At 33.7% G+C, this 20,841-nt stretch overlaps 1 protein-coding gene across 4 annotated transcripts in view; it reads right to left on the reverse strand.

Annotated features, from left to right (window-relative positions):
• MYCBP2 (MYC binding protein 2) overlaps positions 1-20,841 on the reverse strand; it is a 211,450-nt gene that overhangs the window by 17,768 nt on the left and 172,841 nt on the right. For all 4 annotated transcript variants that reach the window (XM_085309535.1, XM_085309537.1, XM_085309534.1 and 1 more), the window contains 13 exons: positions 18,298-18,542; positions 17,933-18,100; positions 16,080-16,237; positions 15,449-15,648; positions 14,157-14,306; positions 10,726-10,886; positions 10,257-10,413; positions 9,447-9,671; positions 8,627-8,692; positions 6,003-6,242; positions 5,756-5,854; positions 3,412-3,492; positions 2,002-2,268 (listed from right to left, as the gene is read on the reverse strand). In XM_085309535.1, coding sequence (XP_085165661.1) covers positions 2,002-2,268; positions 3,412-3,492; positions 5,756-5,854; positions 6,003-6,242; positions 8,627-8,692; positions 9,447-9,671; positions 10,257-10,413; positions 10,726-10,886; positions 14,157-14,306; positions 15,449-15,648; positions 16,080-16,237; positions 17,933-18,100; positions 18,298-18,542 — 2,217 coding nt within the window. The remainder of the gene's footprint in view (positions 1-2,001; positions 2,269-3,411; positions 3,493-5,755; positions 5,855-6,002; positions 6,243-8,626; positions 8,693-9,446; positions 9,672-10,256; positions 10,414-10,725; positions 10,887-14,156; positions 14,307-15,448; positions 15,649-16,079; positions 16,238-17,932; positions 18,101-18,297; positions 18,543-20,841) is intronic.

The raw sequence follows: 20,841 nt of genomic DNA on the forward strand, positions 1-20,841 counted from the left end.
AACTGGACATGCCAAGCAAGGTTTGGTTCAAATCAAGATGTATGGAAGTTTAAGGAGTAACATTTTAGATCTGATTTCTCAAGCCTTCAATGTTTTTTTGAAAAAGCTTCTACATTTTAAGAATCCACCCMCCCAAGCATTTTGCATATCTACAATGAATCAAAATTGCCAAGAGGGGAAGACAGCTTGAGATAAGACATTCTAATAGTCCAGAAAATTGGAAAAAGAAATGTACAAAGCATGGATACGAAAACTCCTGAAAAAGTAATCAAAAATCCACACAGAGAAGGCATATCAGCTAGCAACAGCTAGCTACTGCATCAACTGTACTAAAGGGAAAATTTTAAATACACACACACACACACACATATATACATGCATGTATGTATGTTATATTATTATGTGCATATAAATACACACTTACACAGAAAATATTCAAGTTCAGAAGTGAACATGGACATTAAAGCTCTACCTGTGGGCATTAACAATAGAAAGGAAGCATCCACGCTATTCATATTCTGAGTAAGATATAAAGATTTTTAAGACACGTGGCAGATGATGCCGCTAATCAAAAGCCTCTGATATAAACAGCACAGACTATGTGAACCTTATGTATGTATAAGAGGAAACACTCAAAGAACTCTAAATTTTGGGGTCCTGTCTATTTGATAGACATTTCAACTGTCTCAGGGTCTACTCTAAACCAGTGAAGGCTCTGCTGCAAATCACTATTTAAAATCTCCAATTGTTGCATTACAATATATAGCTTAAATAAAAACAAAGAAAATTTTAAGAAGCTAATGTGATACTATCCCAATTTGCCTGTAATGAACACAACCTAGTTCTACTTACACATATGGTTTAATATATTTACATATCAAATAAATAGTATGAATTTTATGTTTAAGCTAGTATTTCTTCAGGAGTCTTAATCCTTCTGTTTCCTAAACGCAAGTTGCGCCATCTTAGTATTGCAATTAATCTAATTTTTGTATTTTAAAAATAAAAATAAAAAAATAGAATAATGATAAAGCAATTATTTAATACTAGAAGCTAAATAACTAGTAATTTTGCATCTCAAAATAAAATAATGGTTCTAAATCTGCTGGAATAATTTTTACAACATTGATCTAAAAGCAGCATATATTTGTTTACACTGAAAAGACTAAGCCTTAACAGGTTACTTTTAAACATAAAAGGTTGAAATCTGAGATATGCTGATGAGCAAAAAAAGGTAAAAAACAAAAACAACCTCCTCGCCCCCCCCCAAATCACAAAGAAGTCAGATTCTGTTTTTCCCCTCATGTTTCCAACAACGTATTTATCGTAGTTGTGATGTTTTAGCAGGACAATCATTAATTATCTTGTAACTTTAGCTGCCACTGTGCCTTCAGGCCAGGCATGAAGAAGTGCAGAAACAATGACAAAAGTGTAAGAACTAATGGTGGCCTCCTCAAAGCAAACAGATATATTTACCCTTGAACTATTTGCTGCGCTTATGTAAATGGGGATGACTGTGTAGCTCTCTTGCATGCCTTCCCCATAGTGAACTGGCATAAGATCGTACTTAAAAATGAGCAATCACCTTACTAACTCCTACACCCAAAAACTGAACTACTTTTTCTACTGAATTATTTGTAATAAATAAATAAATAAACCAGCTTTTAAACTTCATACATTTGAGAAATGGGTAAATAACAGCTCTGGTATTTAAAGGAGTACAACACAGTCTATGATAAATAATGCTTCCAATGCTTGTAAATTTCTATTTGGCCTCTACTGACGACGGCAATATCAAAAAAAAAAAAAGTTGTTTTATTTACAATTATTCCCAGTTTAAAATAATCTGCAACTGATTCTGATACATTTTGAAGTGAAAATATGAAACTACCTTATACAAAAGACAATTTCAGGTACGTAGTTTACTATTAACAACACGATTATACGATTTTACAGACATTTTCCTAGGAATACCAAGACAGATGAAGAAACAGCTCTCACCTGTCTCTGCACCCTAGGAGAAGCCGTGTGTAGTAATGAGAAGAGATCCTGGAGCAGGGTCAGCTGCTGAGCCAGGTACTGCCGGCCCACATTGGAACCGCTCAGTGCCAGCACCATTGACAGCAGCTCAAAGCAGTAGGCGTCAGAAGCAGCATCCTCGTCGTTAGGCTGCGAGTTGGCATTCTCTTTGCTAGAGATGGCATGCTCCCACTCCTCACGCACACGGGTTGCTTCCATTCGGATGGCCTGGACTATATGAGCACACACCTATCCAAACGGAATCCAAATACACAGTAAAACATTAAAACTTTTACAAAATGAAAAAGATTACACGTTAAATATTCTCATGGCTGTGACCAAACCAGAAGGCCTATGAAATTTGGTCTTACTTAAATTACTTTTCCAAATAAATTCAAATTTAGAATATTTAGATTTAATACTGAATTTGCTCATTTTCATTTTGAAAAAATTAATTGAATTAAATCTTTTAAAAATATCTGCCCTTTAATTTGCTTTTTATGTAAGATTCAAATAAAAATAGAACAGAAAGAAGTACATTTAGTTAACGCAGTCAAAAGAAAAGTACTCATTAGAACTACTTATATGCTCTTGCAGAGTCTACTATTTAGGAAGTTCAGGAGATTTTAGAAAGCATGTTTTCACATTAAGCATGTCAAAAAGGGTATTTGAAAGATTTTAAAGCATGTATAGTCAGAGGTATAAGACATGATACAGAATTTATTGGAATTCCAAAGAAACTGAATTCCTCTTGTATTTCATGAAAATCTTTACTGCAATGTTTGTCTCCTGATAGGTATTATAAAAATAACATAAAAGGATGCTCTATTTGATATATTAAAAAATTAAAATAAAAAACGTACACCATAACTACTACTTTTTATTGAGAAAGACAAAGGTAAATAATCAAAATAACAAATCCAAGCTGTTATTAACTATGCAGCAAGGAATTATTTAATAACATACTGATTCTCTTTTTAGTCTTATACTGTATCAAACTTAAATAGTTTTAATGCAAAAATGGGGTGAAAAGATGTTTGAAGAAAGAATTTAGATTCTGTAACTGAATCTCCTCGTCTATTGTCATGGACTATTATCAGTAACCATAAATGAGTACATTTACATCTCAATTCTATAGCATTTTAAATTGAGGGTAACAACATTTTTTATCCTATTAGCATGGATTCTTTTTTCAYTATCAGTTTCATCAGATTTTTCACATAAACCCACTCAAATACATAATTTAAAACATAAACCAAACTTTGATGATAGAGAACAACAGAAATTCTAACTGAAAATGTCAACTAAAACGTTTCATATTTAATGAAAAAGAGCATACCCATTACAATATACACAAAATCTAAGCATCAAAGCATTTAAGAATGAACAAACCTGCTTCTGTAAGTTTGTCAGTTTGCTCCGGCTAAATATGATCCCTACCATGTGCTCCTTCAGGTCTGCATCTGATGTTGCCTTTATAAAAAAGGATATGCAATGTTATATCATAAGTTTCAAGAACATTTCCTAACTGCTGTAGCAATTAGTATGAAATATCAATAAATTTTGTTCTTAAAGTTTGCAGCTTTTTGTTATATAAAAAAGATATATAAGCATGATCAATATAATTATGGTTAACAATGCATCTTAGATGCACTTATTTTCTTCCTGTTTTATAAGATATAAAGTTGGAGGATGAGATAAAATAATTAATAAGCCTAACAAATGAAGTATAGTTACCCAAGACAGCTTCTCCGTGCAGTTGAATACACTCACTGACTGAAATCTTTATAAAGCAGTGTACAAAATATACTTTTCAGTTTATATTTTCAAACGGTTCCCAAATTGAAAAACATAGTAAGAGTAAACATCTTCAAAAATTCTGTGTGTCATGAAAAATACAACAAAATGCTGTCAGGATTTACAGTGATTGTTGGAAGTTACCCAAAGTTTTTTTGTGTACTTTTGCCATTATTGTCTGACTGCAGCTGTTCAGAATATATATATATATATATATGTGTATATATATATATATATATATATATATAATGAGACTAAGAAGCATGTAGCAACAGTGTCAAATTTCTATTTTAAAGATCATGTAGGAATTCCTTTAGAAACAGATTTAATCTTTCCAAGACATTTTGTTGTATTAGAAATCAAAAGAGAAATTAGGGCTCAAAGAAGACAGTGTGAGCTTTCTATGATAACAGTGTCTGAAATTCCTAACTTGTATACTTCTTTTTTAGAGTATAAGATAACTGAATGACAACTGAATAACAGATAGGTAGGCTTTTTAAATTTTTAGTTTAATAAAACTTTCTGTACATAAAAATCCATTGATTAGGCAAAGAGGCTTTTTATTTTTCAGCTGTATCCTACASTAAAGGGATGAGCTATGTAGAATATCCTGGCACAGTATACCAGTCAGCATATTGTTCATAGAGGGATAATTTGGATACCTTAATTTCTAAAACATCACTTTACTATCCTTACTAGAGATTGCTAAAATTATATTCAGCAACTGATTTTAGCCAAGACAAGTTTGAAAGGGAATAATGGGTAGTTTCTCAAATTCAGAATTATCTGCATGCTAAGTTTCAAAGTAGTAATGCAAAACCAGTGACTTTATACTTCAGGTAGATGAAAAGATTAAGTCAATCCTGTTAAGATGATGACTAATAGCTATTATAAAAATATTTTTTAGTACATAAAAATGTTTGGAGATTTTATTCTTCTAAATATGGTAGATTGCTTATTATGAAATGTATATACTGAATAAAGAGTTGCAGAAGATTCTGACAATTCTGAATAACTAGCCATCAAGATGGTATTCAAAACAAGTAAATACAAAGGTATGAAAATGGCTGAACAAACAAATCAGACAGTAATGTCATTTTGGTCATTCCATTTCTAAAAACTCATCAGAGAGCTATAAAAGGTGCAGAAGAAAATGTGACAAGATAGATTGGATGAGTAGCATGACTTTTATACAAGCAGAAACTGAAGAGACTCAGGCTGAGCTTGAAGAAGACATCACTGAATGGGAGAACCTTACAAAGGTCTTAAGAGCCCTCTATAAAAATGGTATCTTGAAATGAAAAATAAAGGCTATATGAAAAGTAAATGGCAAAGGTAAGTACAGGAAAAATATAAGAACCAGGAAACATAATTAAATTACCATACAGGCAGTGTAAGAAGACAAAAATACACTTTTCCAAAATGAATAATTAAATCAAGAAAATTACTGTCACAAGGTAGTAGGTAAGACAAAACTACAAATGAACTGAAAAAAAAAACAAATTATGTTCTTTGAGGACCAGGAACACTTCCTAAACTACTGTTTACTGAAAGATAGAAGAGTATACTAGGGAAAGGATACCAGTGCTTTTTCTTACACATTTTTCCCGAACACCAGCAGAGCCACTAGCCTCTCTTGAGAGACAAGATTCTGGGAAAGAGGGACTTCTGGATTGATCATTACTGCAGTCTTTAAGTTCTTCTGTAATTATTGACATAATTTGCACTACCATTACTACAATGTTTCCACTAAATCCATATGGCCAAATTCAAATCCACTAATGAAAATTACCAATGACAATTTTTTATCACGTAATGGTGACATTTTAATATTGTTGTAATCTGAAAATTATGTAGCTTAAAGACAAAGGACAAATGTTGAAAATTATCCTGAATAATTTTTGCAGCAAATTAATATTGATAGAATACAAATAAATACATTGTGTACTTTTTCTTCTCCTTCTGGGGAAGACAACAGTGCTTTTTCTTCTTGTTCTGGGGTTGGCTCAGCATCTCCAGAGATGAGTTTTCCAAATACCTGGAAGGAAGATAGGGATTGTTAGGTCAGAGAAACTCAGGGAGACATCACATTTTAYATCAAAATATAAAGCACCAAAAGTCAAAAAATTATAGTAACTTTCATATTCTTTATTTTTTTACTGTATAACACAGTGGGAAAACCACACCTGGGATGTAATAAGCCGGAATACTCGCAGTGTCTCAGATTCACAGTTTCTTTGCTGAGCTACACTTGCAGAAATCTGGCCTGCTATTTTAATGCTTTCACCATCTTTCCATCCAAGAATTTTCACTTGTCGAACTCTTAGTGTGTTCTCTGGACCCTTCAATTCAATTTTGATGATGTGATTATCACCGCCAGGAAGCTCACTTGTCACCCAGCCAATATGTCTTGAATCCAAGTCTACCTATTAAACAAGAATATAAAGATGCAAACTGACAACACAGTATCAAACAAGTAATTCACCTACATCCAAAACAAATCCACTACATACCTATGGACCAATATATCATTTGCTATAAAATTCTCATTCTGAACAGTGATGTTACTAACATGTCTAATTCTAAAAGTACTAAATGTCATGAATTAGGGTAAGAATCCTTAAGTTAAATAAAAAGTCAGATAGCCTTTTGGTTTTTGTTCATTTCTAAAGCCTATTAAAAAYAGTGGGCTATCAATTCCTTCTGTTGTCCAATACACAGGTTACGTGTTCATAAATCATTTGGAATTGATGTTTGCTCACTAATATATATTGAAAAACCACATAATTTACCTCAAATATAACATACAGTTATCAGTACTTAAAGTACATCAGCCTATGCACATACACCCTTTAAAAGAAATCTTAACTTTATGGAAGTAAATATCTGATTTTCTTTTTAATAGAGGTATGACTTAATAATTTTAAAAAAGACATGAACTGCATCAAATTATACTTATGTTTATTTTAAAAACAATATGAATGAAAAAATAATGAAATTAATGTTAATACGATCAAAACTGCAATGTCAATTCTGAAAAATAAAAATGAGAAGGCATAATGCCTCATGCTGCTGCTCAAAGCAACCTGTGTGGGCCTAAATTACACTTGGTCCTGAGTCTTCTCTTGCTTCTGTGGGGCCCAAATACTACTGATAATAAAGCTATTATTTGTTCTTCCCYCATTTTTACTGTAGTTCTCAGAACTTACTCCTTGCAGACAAGACTGTTACTTTCTTTTTTAATATCACGAAACAGAATGTATATGATGCATGAATTAGGGTGTAGTGTGTAAATGTGTTTGAAGATAAAAACTGCTGGAAAAGTGTAGGATGACTATCCTACAAGGAGGAAGCAAAGCTCAGTGAAGTCCTGCCTATCTTCTGGGAGTGAACCACCCATGGAAAATGCCTAAGCATTGTGTTTGAGAAGACATAAACAAATCCAGGGAGAGAACTAGCAATCAAACTGTATGAATGTCAGCAGTCAAGTGCCTTAGTAATGCCTAGGCCTTTATTTATTTAATTGGATAAGCAGACATGCTGAATAAGTCTACTCACCAAAAAGAAGAGGCTACTTACACTACAGTTGCTACTGTAGTATACAGTAACTATTAAACTGTAGTGTACAGTAACTACTACTACAGTGGTAGTAAACTAGAGTTATACAGTATATCTCTCTATATATACCCACAGATACATATACATATACATTTTAGATCTGTCTACATATATATACACATACAATGCATTGTTCAGCAGGAATCCACTGTATCAAACTTTACTTTCTTCCGGTTTGTAATGCTTTTTGGAGCTGTATTTGTGTTCTTTGAGGACCAAGAAGGCAGAGAAAAAGCAAATCATCTCCCTGTAATTTTCACTATACAGAATTTCTGCATTATCAGATGCTATCACAATAAAGTGGATAAGCTATGAGTCACCTAAATACAGTATTTCCACTTGACAAACTTTACCACTGGTTGTCAATAAGCCAAATGATCAAGTTCTGAGCCAAAACGGCAACTGAACATTTGAGATACTAATATCTTTGATGGGACACATTGATTTCAAAGCATGAAATCTTGTTCTTGGTTTAGAAAAACATACATCTATTCTTTGATTTAGGAACAATCAAGACTGAATTGCATTATGAATTTGAGTCTCTRGATGAAAGTCTTTGGCTACCTGAAGCTGAGAACTAAAAATGGCAAAGCAAAATGTGTATTATAAAAACACATCAGAAAATATATCTTCAAAAACCTCAGGCTGAAGGCAAATTTTTTATTTTCTCCTCAATATTTTGTTGAACTTCTGCTGACTCTTAAGCTGCATTTCTCTAAAGGAAACTGAACAGGTAGATAAAGAGGAAATGATAGTGCAATACTGATGAGTTAAGCATGTGAATATCTACCAAGATTTAATACTACTCTATGTAATTGTTTCAGGCATATTATGTGGAAAAATACCCCTGAAAGAAACCACAGGGTCTACTGGACTTGTAAAACACAACTTGAATAGTCTGTTTAGAAAATTTTCCATGCAATGCTTTATACTKTCAGCTCTAGTAAYGAAAAATCTAAGGAACATTTTAAATRACCCCATATTACTTCAGTGAAAGGGTAAAAGCTTGACTGATATTTGGTATGTGTAATGTATGACTGAATTCCGTCACTAATAAAACAGTATGGATATTATGCTGCAAAGCATTTTGATGTTTATCATAATAAACAGAAACTATTTGCTCAGAAAAACTGTGCTACATGCAGCCAAAAATGACTAATTTTTACACCTGTCAACTGTTAAAATGGTTTACCTGCTTTATTCTGCAGAGATCTTCTACTGCCTTGCCAGTTAGGAAAGTCATTGAAGTCACTTTGTTCTGCAACAGATAAATGAAACAAGAAAGAAATACTTTTAACTGTACAAACTATGCAGGCAGAACTATTTTGGTGATTTCTTTGTATTAAGAGATTGCATACATAAAAGAGAGACAAAATGTATTATTAAGAAAATAAATTTAAGAAGTTATCAATACCATGGACAACAAAGAATACCAAAGTGTAACTCTCCGGGGAAAAAAAAACATATATTATTCTCTTTGTATTAAAAGCTGTGGTTTAAATAAAGTTATATTTGCAACATTATTGTACAGATACTATATATATCAATAAAGATAATGTAATAAGTGAAAAGGTCTTTTCCTTTTGGCAAGATGATACAATTCTGAGCTATCCCACCATGACCTGTTGGTGTTATTATAAAAGGGACAGCTGCATTTTGTGATAGTCAGAAGTCTGGAAAATAGTTCGGTATATTTTAGAAAACTCTTCACTTGAATGCTTCTACAGAAATAATGAGCAGGAAAAGTAAATGATGAAATGATTTAAATTCTTAAAAGCATCTCTTAAACTGAACATGCCACTGAGAATGAAGTTTCCCAGTCTCGGGTTCATGTAAACTGTAAATTTAGCTGAATCAGTCTATTCATAGTAGATACAGCCTTCAAAACCACAGGAATTAGAAACTTTATGAGCTTCTGAATTAGAACTCCAAACAGATCTGGGCAAAGAAAACAGTAGGTTTTGATTGATGAATATATACAACCTTGACCGTGCAATTAATTTTTCTCTTACCCCGAGATCTCTGGAGTTGTCTACATGAACACACACATAACGAGCATTGATTCCTTTTACGCAGTTGATTGTGATATTTTTTGTTTTGTTTTTGTCTTCATCTCCTGACTCCCAGAACGTTTCTGTAGAGCCATCTGTTAAACTACCAATCATGGCAGGTCGGCTTGATGTTTTAATGTCAACAATGCTTGTTAAATCTTTCAGACAAACCACAATACACAATTCCTGGGAAAACAAATGAGAGACTTCAAAATATCTTAAATGAAGCACAAAAATACACATAGTCTATACTTTTTTAAAACCAGACAGATACTTGTTACAAGGATTATGGTCTCCAAATTAAAGAAGAAATTTGTCATTCCTAAGTTAAATTTATTCAACTCTTATAATCAAAGGAAATACTAGTAACTAAATATATTAGTAAATACCAAAATGAACTAATAAATGGAAGAAAACACTTTAAAGATGTTCATTAGGAATATTTATTTGCTCTCCTCAGAATAAAAGAAAAAATACAYGAGCAATTTCAAGCTGGAAGCTTGAAAGCATTCAAAATATCTGTTTAAAAAACGGACTAACATAAAACACTGTTCTAAAATGTAGATTTAAATGAGATCAGATTAAGGGACAATGTTTGAGCCTAAAGCTAAATATGAAAATCTGAACATCAAGATTCCAACCATAAGTAAGATCCATTCAAGGAAATATGACACTGCAAGTAAAAGCATTTTAATGAGAACAGTTTGGTTATAGGGACTGTAAGTTTTTCACAATTAATTTCTGTTTTTGCAAAAGAGGTAAAATACTTGCCTGATTCATGACTTCAAAACCAGACTGTATACTGATACTAAAGCTCTCTTCACTATCTCCATCATCAGACTTCGATAAAATATTGTTGATATGATGGAAAACATTGCTCTGATGCAAGAACTGGTGATCAGATTGTTTGAATTTCAGACTCCAGCATCTGAAAAAACATTTAATTGATTTTGAAATTTTGAACATTGCTTAAGAGACAGACCCTACCAGTGAARTTATTAATTACATTTTTGCTTCTCATATTACAGCAGTATTTTTTAAATAGATGATACACTGCAGAATTTAAGATCAAATTCATTTTTATTCTTCAGAATCTTTTATACTATGTGTAAGGARATACATGCTCATTTTTACAGGCACATTACGTTGTTTTGAACTTCTGATCTACAATGCAAAGTCTTCTCATCACTACTGTTAAGATGCTTTGAGCCTCCTGAGAATTTTCCTAATCTGCACTTACCTTAAGGCCATTTGCTGTAATGCACTACCACTGGGAAGAGACATCATAAGATCAGAGATTGTCTGGAGTAGACGATGGAAAGTGTGGGGTAATGGGTGAGCTGCTTCACCAGCAATCACTATATCTGACAAAGGATGTTCACATACTCTTGTGTCTTTCTCCTAAAATGCAATGGAATTTGTTAATAGACTTTCAGAAAAAAAGACAGGAATAAAAACATTTATAGTATTCATTTTGAGAAAACTGCAGTAATAATGAATGTAAATTTCAAAGCAGACCCTGTCTGAGAATTTTTAAAATTACAAATTTTTATTTTTAAAATAACAATCAATACATGAACATGAAAGAATAATTTTGGAAAGTATCTTACCACATGATATTTCTTGCAATTTAAAGATGGGAAACATTATAATCACTAAAAAAAACCCAAAAGAACACTTAAAAAAAGAAGAAAAAAACATTAACACATCCCAGCTGCTGTAACTTCTTTGAGCAGCAGGTTATCAGCCAGAGTAAAGTCAGTTATTAAGCTAAGGCTATAGCTGCTTTATTTCATGAGAGCTGTGAAAACAATGATGATAATGTGCCAGTATCAGACAGGCTGTGCAGTGGGAGCCAAGCTCCATTTGGCAGTGGCTGAACAGGGGGCAGAGATCCAAGAAAAACTGGATCCACCAAGGTATGTTGTGGGGAAGGGTAGCAGAGAAAGAAAAGAAGGAACTTTTTGTCAGTGACATTCTGTTCTAGAAGGCAGGGGAATAATTCATCTATGAAGGATTCAAACTGTTTTATAAACCACCTCTTCTACTGTACCTTATCATAGCTCTTGAACACACTACCCAGTCCCCATCATGCATCGTCTTTTACATGTCCACACTTCGGTACACGCAAACCAACTTCCTTAACCCACATAAATACAGTTTTATTCCTCATTTCTTCTGCAACTCTTTCATCCCTCTTCCGCAGTACATATACACATACATGCTTTCCTCACTCTCACTCACTACTCAGGCTATCTGGTGCCACAAACAGCTTTCAAAATCAGTTTTTCATTGTGCACTTCCATTATTTTTCATTATGCTTTTCAGCGGACACCACAGGATTTCCTTCTTCCTCCTCAAACCACCCATTTTCAAAATGGCCCACATTTGTAATTACTTTCAGTGGGACTAAAGGCAATCACTGCTGCCCCTTTTTCATCATGAGCATCATCTCTTACTGTTCCTCATGGGAGCGTATACTGAGGATGAAAGCCACAGTGTCCTGGAGGGAGTCCGTACTCAAACACAGTCTTTCTAGCTGGCACACCTTCCAGCCACCACCCTTCCCTCTAGACAAAYGAAAATACCAGTGCATTTCTCCAAAGTACGATCAGACCAGATCAGATTTACACATTAATATGAAGAAATCTGGAGATCCAAAAGGGCTCTTACTAAAATTAATTTTTTGTTCTTGAATCAGTATAAGCTTATATTATATATTATATAATTAYGCAGATATGACTGCATAATAACGGGATTTTTCCAGTCTAACTGTACTGCATAACTAGAACTGGAAAATCTCAGTGTAGCAAAACCACTAGTTTTATTGAAAATGATACAAGTTAGAGCACTATCAAAAAATACTACCTGACTGCATTTTGAAAATTTAAAGTGGCAGCTATGTTAAAACAGCCCATTTTTTTAATGAAAATACAGTTTAGAACTTTACTTATTAGCCTTCACTGTTGAGACAATTTTTCAAATATATTAGAAAAAARTATTGGGGATGAGTATTTTTTTGTTTTAAGAGATAAGGGTCATTTTTTCTGTACTGTACAACCTGCAGAACAGCAAGACTATTCGGAAATACAAAATATTAAATGTCTAGGATATCATTAAGATATTTAGGACAGGAAAAAAGACCAATATACTACGCTCAATTCCTTGAAGCGTAAGGAAAAAAAAATTAAAGTCACAGAATCATAGAATGGTTGAGATTGGAAGGAACCTTTAGAGATCATCTAGTCCAACTGCCCTGCTCAAGCAGGGTCACCTRCAGCAGGCGGTGTAGGACTGGGTCCAGTCAGTTATTGAAGAAAAGTTCCAACCCCATGTATTTGCCTTCCCCTGAGTATCTTAACTAGATAGTTAACATCCTGCTCCCTCCTGCCTCCTCTGTAATCTAGTAACTGCTATATTTTGTTTGCTTTAACTGGACTGGACACTACCCATTGGATTCACATCTTATGTATTAAATTCTTCCTCATTCTAAATTCCCACCCCAAATTTTTCAGAATTCAACACTGAATTTCTCAACCACCCCCACTGCATTAAAAAAATATGCCTAAATATTTGATGTACACAAATGAAGCTTAATGCTGGAAAAGTATCAAATAATTGCTTTAAATTTGTTACATAATATGCATACATTTACAGTAAGTATTTTTATCATATGATAACACTACTGAAAGACGACACATAATTTGAATATACACCACTTGAGATATATTTAATAACTAGCTGAAAATTGTTGCTTGTTTTTTGTATGCCATAAAATTACCCATGCTAGTCAAGTGTTCAAGGCGAATTTTGTAAGCCTCTCCTCCATTATATCAAAAAAGAAGCAGCAGTCCAAACAGAGTAGAAATAGTRATTTTTTCCTTTTCTTTCTAATCTTCTTTATCTTTCAATCAGCAATTATCCAAACTACATGTAAAATGGCATTTTTTTTAAACTGACTTAGATATCAATGGTTCGTATCTTGGAGACTAAGTGTAAGGACTGGTGGGAACACAACAGTTCCACTGCTCTGGCTGAGTTTTTGATGCGCCAGTTGAAGTTATTACAGGGGAGAAGACTGCTGGAGCCTGGCATGGAAACAGCATGCAAAGGTATAACAGACTGAGCTACTGACAATCAGTTTTAATGTACATATACTAGTACTTGAGGTTCTTAAAAACAAGTATGACGAATTATGAATCTGCATACTGATATAACATGCAGAAGTTGCTATCTCACACAAAATTTAGAATGAGATTACAGTCACTTTGTAAATATATTTTCTTTTTTTGGTCTTTTTTCTTTTTGGGTGGGGGAAACACAAAACAAACAGCAAAATTTTGTTACTGGACTAGGAAATGTGCTTGTGCATTTTTTCTTAAACTGTTTGAATATGCATAAGAATAATGTAATTAAAGACTGGAATCCATCACTATGCAAAATTTGATGTTTTGAGAAGGAAAAAGTAAGTTTAACTATGACTATTAAAGGGTTCAAGCACGTATTGTATGATTAAAGAAATCTTTATKAAATTTACATTTCATAATTAGGTTTCTGTTTCTCAGAGAAGAGGATTAAGGCTTCTTTTTAGACATACTACAACATTTCTAAACTGATTTCAAAATAAATAAAGATATTGTATTTATGAAAAGTATGCTGAACCTCACATACTTGTTCTGCATTTTCTTTATTTGATTTATTTTCTTCATCTTCCTCCTCTTCAGGCTCTACAGGTGCAGGAGTCAAGGAAGCCACAAAATGCCATAAAATATCATGAAGAGAAGTTGTTTGAATGACATTACAAAGGAGCCAGTTAAAAGCCTAAAATAAAATACACACCAAGAGTTATGAATTTGCTAAGCAAAGCTGGTGTAAAACATTTTTTATAAGGGAATGTATAGATACATTTGGGAAGTCAAACAATAAAACAGAGGTCTTCAAGTAAGGCCCTTATTACAAGAATAAGTTATTTTAAAAAACTTTAAGAGTGAAAAAAGCAAAGCCCTTATGCATGTAGAAGTTATTATAGGATGAGGTGGCAGCACTGCTTATTAGTCAAAYTGTAAGTAAAGTAAAGATTATTTTTAATTTACAACCTTGTAGGCTGAGATTTGGTTTCCTTGTTTGATTTCCACCACTGGCTGAATTATTCTAAACAATTCATCCACTTCCAAAAAATGAATATAGTGGGGAGAAAAAAAAGTTTTCAAGATTGCAAAATTCTGACATTCTTCTTTTGAAAGGTGTAATCCTTTTGTGCATTGCTGTTGAGACCTGAAATTTGACTGGCAATGCTTACAGTAGAGATGAGCTCTTTACTTTACCTGAGAAAATACACCTAGATTTTCACAAGTTGTAAGTATATGAACAAGCTCTCGTTATACAACTTTTATACAAATTTTACTAGAGCTCAGTTGAAATTTAAAATAACCTCCCACTGAGAATGCCTCTTGCAGCTTTCATTGTCGTAATTGATCTCTAACTGATCTTCTGGTAGTTCATTCGCTRCCTATGCAGTGATTTCAGGTGGAAGTTGTGAACTACTCAGATATTATCTGCATCAAAACAATTCTAAAGAAACAATTTTCAAAAATTTGAAAAGGGGGTTACAAGTAAGATACGGAGCATATTGAGTAATGAGGAGAAAACACTATTTGAATAACTGATTTTTGCACCCTTAATCAGAGATTTTCTATGGAACAAATGCAAATATACCACTAGAGAAGTTTTACAGGTAAAATCATTATTCCTAACTTTTAGAGTTAATAATACAACTGAGTGAAATTTTTAATAAAGTTTACTGATACAAGAATTCAAAATCAGTAACAGATTTATTTTCTGTTCGTGTGTGTGTGTGTGTGTGTGTGTGTGTATACACACACACATAAACACTGCTTTAAAACATAACTGAGACAGAAGTTACTAATGTCTTACTATACACAGATCCATTAGTACAATAATACCTCCATGGCAAAGACTCGGCAAGCAGATTTCCGTAAGGCTTGTTTCATTGCTATTTCAAGTCCTTCCAGATCATGATGCTGGATCACAAATGCCAGTACTGGCCACTGGAAATTTCTCTCTCCTTTGGAAAGAGAGCTGTGGGCGGAGATTAACCGAGAAAGTTCAGGAGATGGATGTCTCAGAAGAGAGGACCCCACTTCTATTTAAAAGCATAAAAATATGCATACATTAGATTCTTTTTGCAATGTAATTTTATTGCTACAGTAAAAATAAAAAGGAAAAGAGTAATCATAGAACTGATATTTCTGTTCATTTTTTCTAAGAAAATTGTATAATAAAAACAATGTGCAAAAATAATGCTTCAACTGAGAAGCTAAGCAGATATTAAAACCAAGAAAGTTTTTAAATCAAGCACAAAAGATGCACCACATATTTCGAAACTGTAATTATTCCAGAGTTGTTCTTAGGTTCATCCTGTGCAGATTAAGAGTTAATATTTATTAGTAAAAAGAAAAAAAGTCATTGCATGTATTTATAACAATTTATATTTGTCTACAACTTCCAAAAACTGTAAATCCATCACCATATCTTTGACTATTTTTTCCGTGCTTCAGATGTCTGTTCTCTTACCAGCATCTCCACTGTTGACTCGTCTCCTGGGAATTGCCTTAACTCTTGCTGGCAAAATTGAGTGCTGTTTGTCATACTCTGATGCAACAACCGAATACGATCTTTGAAAGACTGTACGCTTTGCAAGATCTGTATCTGTTATTGGACTGGTTTCCAAACTACAAAGAAATCAGTGAAGTTATAGACCTATTAGTGAATATAATACTTAAATTATGCATGCATAATAAATAGAGGCACGCATTTCATAATGACAATGCTACTATTGTAAGAAAGTTTGTCTTGTTATCTAATAATTGTTAAATTATGGGAAAGGAGAAACATATATTAGAATTTCTTATGATGGAAAAAGTGTGCAAATGTCTTATACACATATGTAATGATGTACACAGTAAGTCCCATGAAGTTAGGTATTTTTCAGAGAGAATATAAACATTCAGACAATGCCTGAAATTTCAGACAAAATTTGCCCTAGGAATGCRTGTGGAAACATCTATGAAGCGAATTTTTAAATATGCAAACAAGTTGAACTTTAGACATTTGTATAACGAATAAAAGTTTCCAATATCATGAGCCTTAAAGCTCATTTTCAATTGCTACAGCTACCCCTCTGACATGTTTTACTCCTTACCTTCAGTAGACTCCTTACAGTCTGCAGAAGAGCTCCGAACTTACACTTTCCCTATAGACCTCAGGAGACCAGGGTGTCCACAGTTTTAGTAACGGAATATACCAATACTGTATACCAATATACCAAACTCTCTTAAGGAGTTTTGTTAGARAAGTTCTATTTCTGAAAAGACTATACTGTAGATTGTAGTATTCCAATAAACTTTTTTTCTAGTCAGTGTAAAATACAACAAATTGAAATAAAAATAGATCAATAGTATTTTTTTGCTTCATTATGTCCTCATCATAATACAAGGAATTGCTGTTTGACATCTGAAAAAAAACAAGCACCAGAGTTGATTCTGTACTACTTATTAAGATAGTCTGAGAGCCTTTCTCGGCAAGGCAAAACAAAAAATTCCATAACTGCTTCAATTTAGTTACAGTAAACTCATTCAGATAGAAAACTGGCTTAACCTAGAAGAATCATCCTAGCAGTCTTGGTACTAGATATGATTAAGCTGTCACTTCTTCAGTGAAATCTCTAACTTCCCACTGAAAGAACAGGCAAAATTTACTTTGAAAATGTAAGGTGTGCTAGTGGAATTCTCTCCTGTTCAAACTTTCCTTCAGAATGAAATCTTGAATGGAAAATGCCAGCTACTTCCTTTCAAAAGGGCAATTCACCTGCACTAGAATCAGTTTTGCTATAGAATGCAAAAAAACAGGAAAAAAACTGCTACACTTCCAGGAGCTTACAACGACTATTGTTCTTGGACCACTGTTTTTATGGTCACTTACTCAGTTTTGCAGTTTTGGAGTGTATGGAAATATTTTATTTGTCTCTACAGGGAAAAAGGAAGGCTTGGAGTAAGGATGAGTTTTGCTAAGGTATGGAGAGAGTCATTCATCAGTTTCTGAACAAATACTTTGATTGTATTTAGGCTGTGAAATCAAGAAATTTCTAGAGGAAAGCAATTCACCTGTGTTGTCCCTTCAAGTTTGATACTACTAATGTTTGAAAATACATCTGACATTGCCAAGATTCACTGAATATATTTCTGTGGCTGTGATTTAATATGCTTATTGGCTTTTTTCTGAAGTTTCAACAGATTGATCTGGGCTGACCTAATACTTTACCTACTTAACTACAGCAAAGTTTCCTGTTTTTTTTTTTTTTTTTCCAGCTCGGTAGTATGCCAATGTTTTAGCATCTGTATGTAGCACCTAGAATTACAAGGAAGTACCTTGGGGGCATAGATTTCATGTTACTCTCTGGCTCTTCAAAGACATTAGGGCTTGCATCAGGAGTAACAGAGATGTACGGCGCAGGTACTGAAGTTGAGCGCAGGTACCTCATCTCATCCTGGAACAGGTTGTCATCTTGGTATCCAGCGAAGTTTTCATGATGATGCCTATATCAAATTAGAACTTTAAGTTAGCATTAAGCCTAAAAGTTACTAAACACACACACAGAGAAGTCCTTTGCAAATACTGTTAATCATCTAACATTTTTCATTTACTGTTCACCTAATGTATTGAAGWTAGTTGTGACTTCCATGTTCTAGTGCAAAATAAATCATTTTACTGCCCTTAAGCTGCCTTTAATTACCTTGCTAATGTCTGTAGATAGAGACATGGCATTTTAATAGGAAAGTCTTCAGAAATCCCTTCTTTGACACTGGGGAGTTGAGACTGAAATGTTTTTGCAGGGTGATAACAGAGAATACTGGGTTCAGCAGCACTACTCAGTGACAGCAAATACAGTGCATTAGCTTTTATCACTTGATGAGCTTCCATAGTTGGCAAGGCACGAGGAGTTTTAACTTGCATTGGTTTTCTCCTAGATTGTTTAATCTAGAAAAATACAAAAAGAAAATTTTTTTTTAATTTTACTTCATCCCAGGAAAAGCTGATAATGTCACTAACAGTAAAGGTGCTTGATTCTTCCTATCACAAATGATGCTTCCCATTATAAAATGACACTTCTGTTATTTTCGTTACTTTTCAAACTTTTAACAAACAGCTGAAAGTTTTCATGTCAGGCGTTTACCTCAGGATGATTCACTTTGTGCAAATATTTTCAACAAATTTAATTTTAAGAATGAAGTTAAATTAACATTGTTCTGCTTGTCCTAAAAAAGACCCACTTATGTCTGTAAATTTTGCAGGAAGGATTTGAAATTAGTTAGGTAAGATTTTTTATAAGAAGAATATCTTTCTTGCTATTCCCATTCAGAAACACTCCAGTTTGTCTGAAGTACAGTTATGTCCTCACATAAAGGCCTGACCATGATGACATATAACAGCATTCTTATTTTATTCAGTTTGGTTTAAAAACACTAAAATGTTACTTCTAACATAAAAAATATTAAGATTGTAAATTAAAGCAACTACAACCACAACTTAAATAATTCTTGAATTAGGTAGCTTGTACAATTTTACTGTAGTTTCACAGTATAAACATATGCCTACATGGTATAATTTTTGCCTACTTTCTAACTATACTGGAATTTTAGGTATCTAATTATCAGCAAACAATAGACAAGATCTCCTCTCTCTGAGCACTTCAACTCTGCACTTATGTCTGTCACACACTGAACCAAAACACTTTCTCAGTCTTTTCATGAGGCTAAGAAACACCTGGTCCACTGGTCTATCCTGCCTCAACTTTGCCGCATTTCATTGATGAGCAGAAGGATGCATAGTCTTCAAATCCCAGAGACAGCTAATCTCCTACACATAATTTAGATCTGCACAACTCATTTTGAACATGGCACAGTCTAGTGAAAGAAAAGATTTACAGTGGTAAATCTTTTTTAAAAAACTCTAGTAACTAGTACTTCCTAAGAATACAAGGAACTACGGTTTAGTCCCTTCTCAGCCTGAAAGCAGTCTGAATAGACAGCCTGAATTCCACCCTAACTATCAGGTGATAACACTGCCTGTGTAGAAAGACTCCATTTCTGCACAGGACACTACAGTCACAGGGCACTCTGGAATGCAGAATTTGTAGATCAACAAACAAGAATAAACAACAGAGAAGAGAGTGTCTGAGTGAGAAGAGGGACTCATGGTAAACAGAAGAGGAGATGTTCTGATCAACGCCCTAGGAATGACATTTCTATTTATTGAGTGACTGAAAAACCGGAAGCAAATAAACAACACTAGAAAGAGACACCAACGATATGAATTGTTCTAGCGCTCATAATCTCTCTTGCCAATGTGAAGAGGTACTTAGGCCCTCAGGAGMTCTCTAAAGTACCAAGTTCTCTGTACAGGCTATATTATGAGTTTACAAGTCTAGTCCAGATGTTCTGAATCACCATGACAGGCCTCCCTGGTTAYCTTTTAAGTGTTGCATAAATTTAAATTGCAAATTAATGATTATGTTAACTAATTAAAATGTAAATAAATGTAACTAACTAAATAGTTACATTTAGTTACTAATAGACTCTTCCCCTGCCACCTCCAAAATTCCTTCCATGCAGCACTCCTGTCACTTTTGCTGTCAGGGAGCAGACAGGCCACACCTTCATGGTCCTTTCAAGGACAGCAACTATTCTCATTACAGGAGAGATGCCTTTTAAACCTCAATTGCTCCTCAATTTAGATTCCTTTACTCAAATCAGCATGAGACTGCCAGAACCGAAGCATCTCTGTCTAGAAGCTTATATGGAAAAGGAGAAAAGAAAAAAAAACATTGATGGCCTATAAAGTAGACAACCTTAGGTAACAGAGAACCCATGCAAAAAGTTTTTAATCAAGGAATAAAGCCAGCTGATACAAAATCTGTTACTACATTTCTAATATTGGAAAGCAAGCTGGAACTCTGAAGAAAAAGCTTTTGACTCCAGTACTGAGCATACTGTGAGCTTTGCCTAGATAAGGAAGATCAGCAACAACCTTCATATATACTGCCAGTAGCTGAAGCCAATAATATGTCTAACTGCCAAGTATGTTTTATAAACATACTTTTAATTGTGGAGACTAAAATTATTTTAAGATTGTGGATTCACATTGACTTTGTTATTCTAAAGTGTGTGTGGGGAGAAATGCTTTACCTCTCTTTCTCTACCTCTCTGCTTGTTCCCCAAGTTTGTAAGACACAATGAATACTACAGAGATAAGACACTAAAACAAGCAGGAACGGATG

The sequence above is a fragment of the Rhea americana genome, unplaced genomic scaffold (genome assembly GCF_003343005.1).
Source record: "Rhea americana isolate MKP2758 unplaced genomic scaffold, rheAme1 scaffold_3, whole genome shotgun sequence".
Lineage (NCBI taxonomy): Eukaryota > Metazoa > Chordata > Aves > Rheiformes > Rheidae > Rhea > Rhea americana.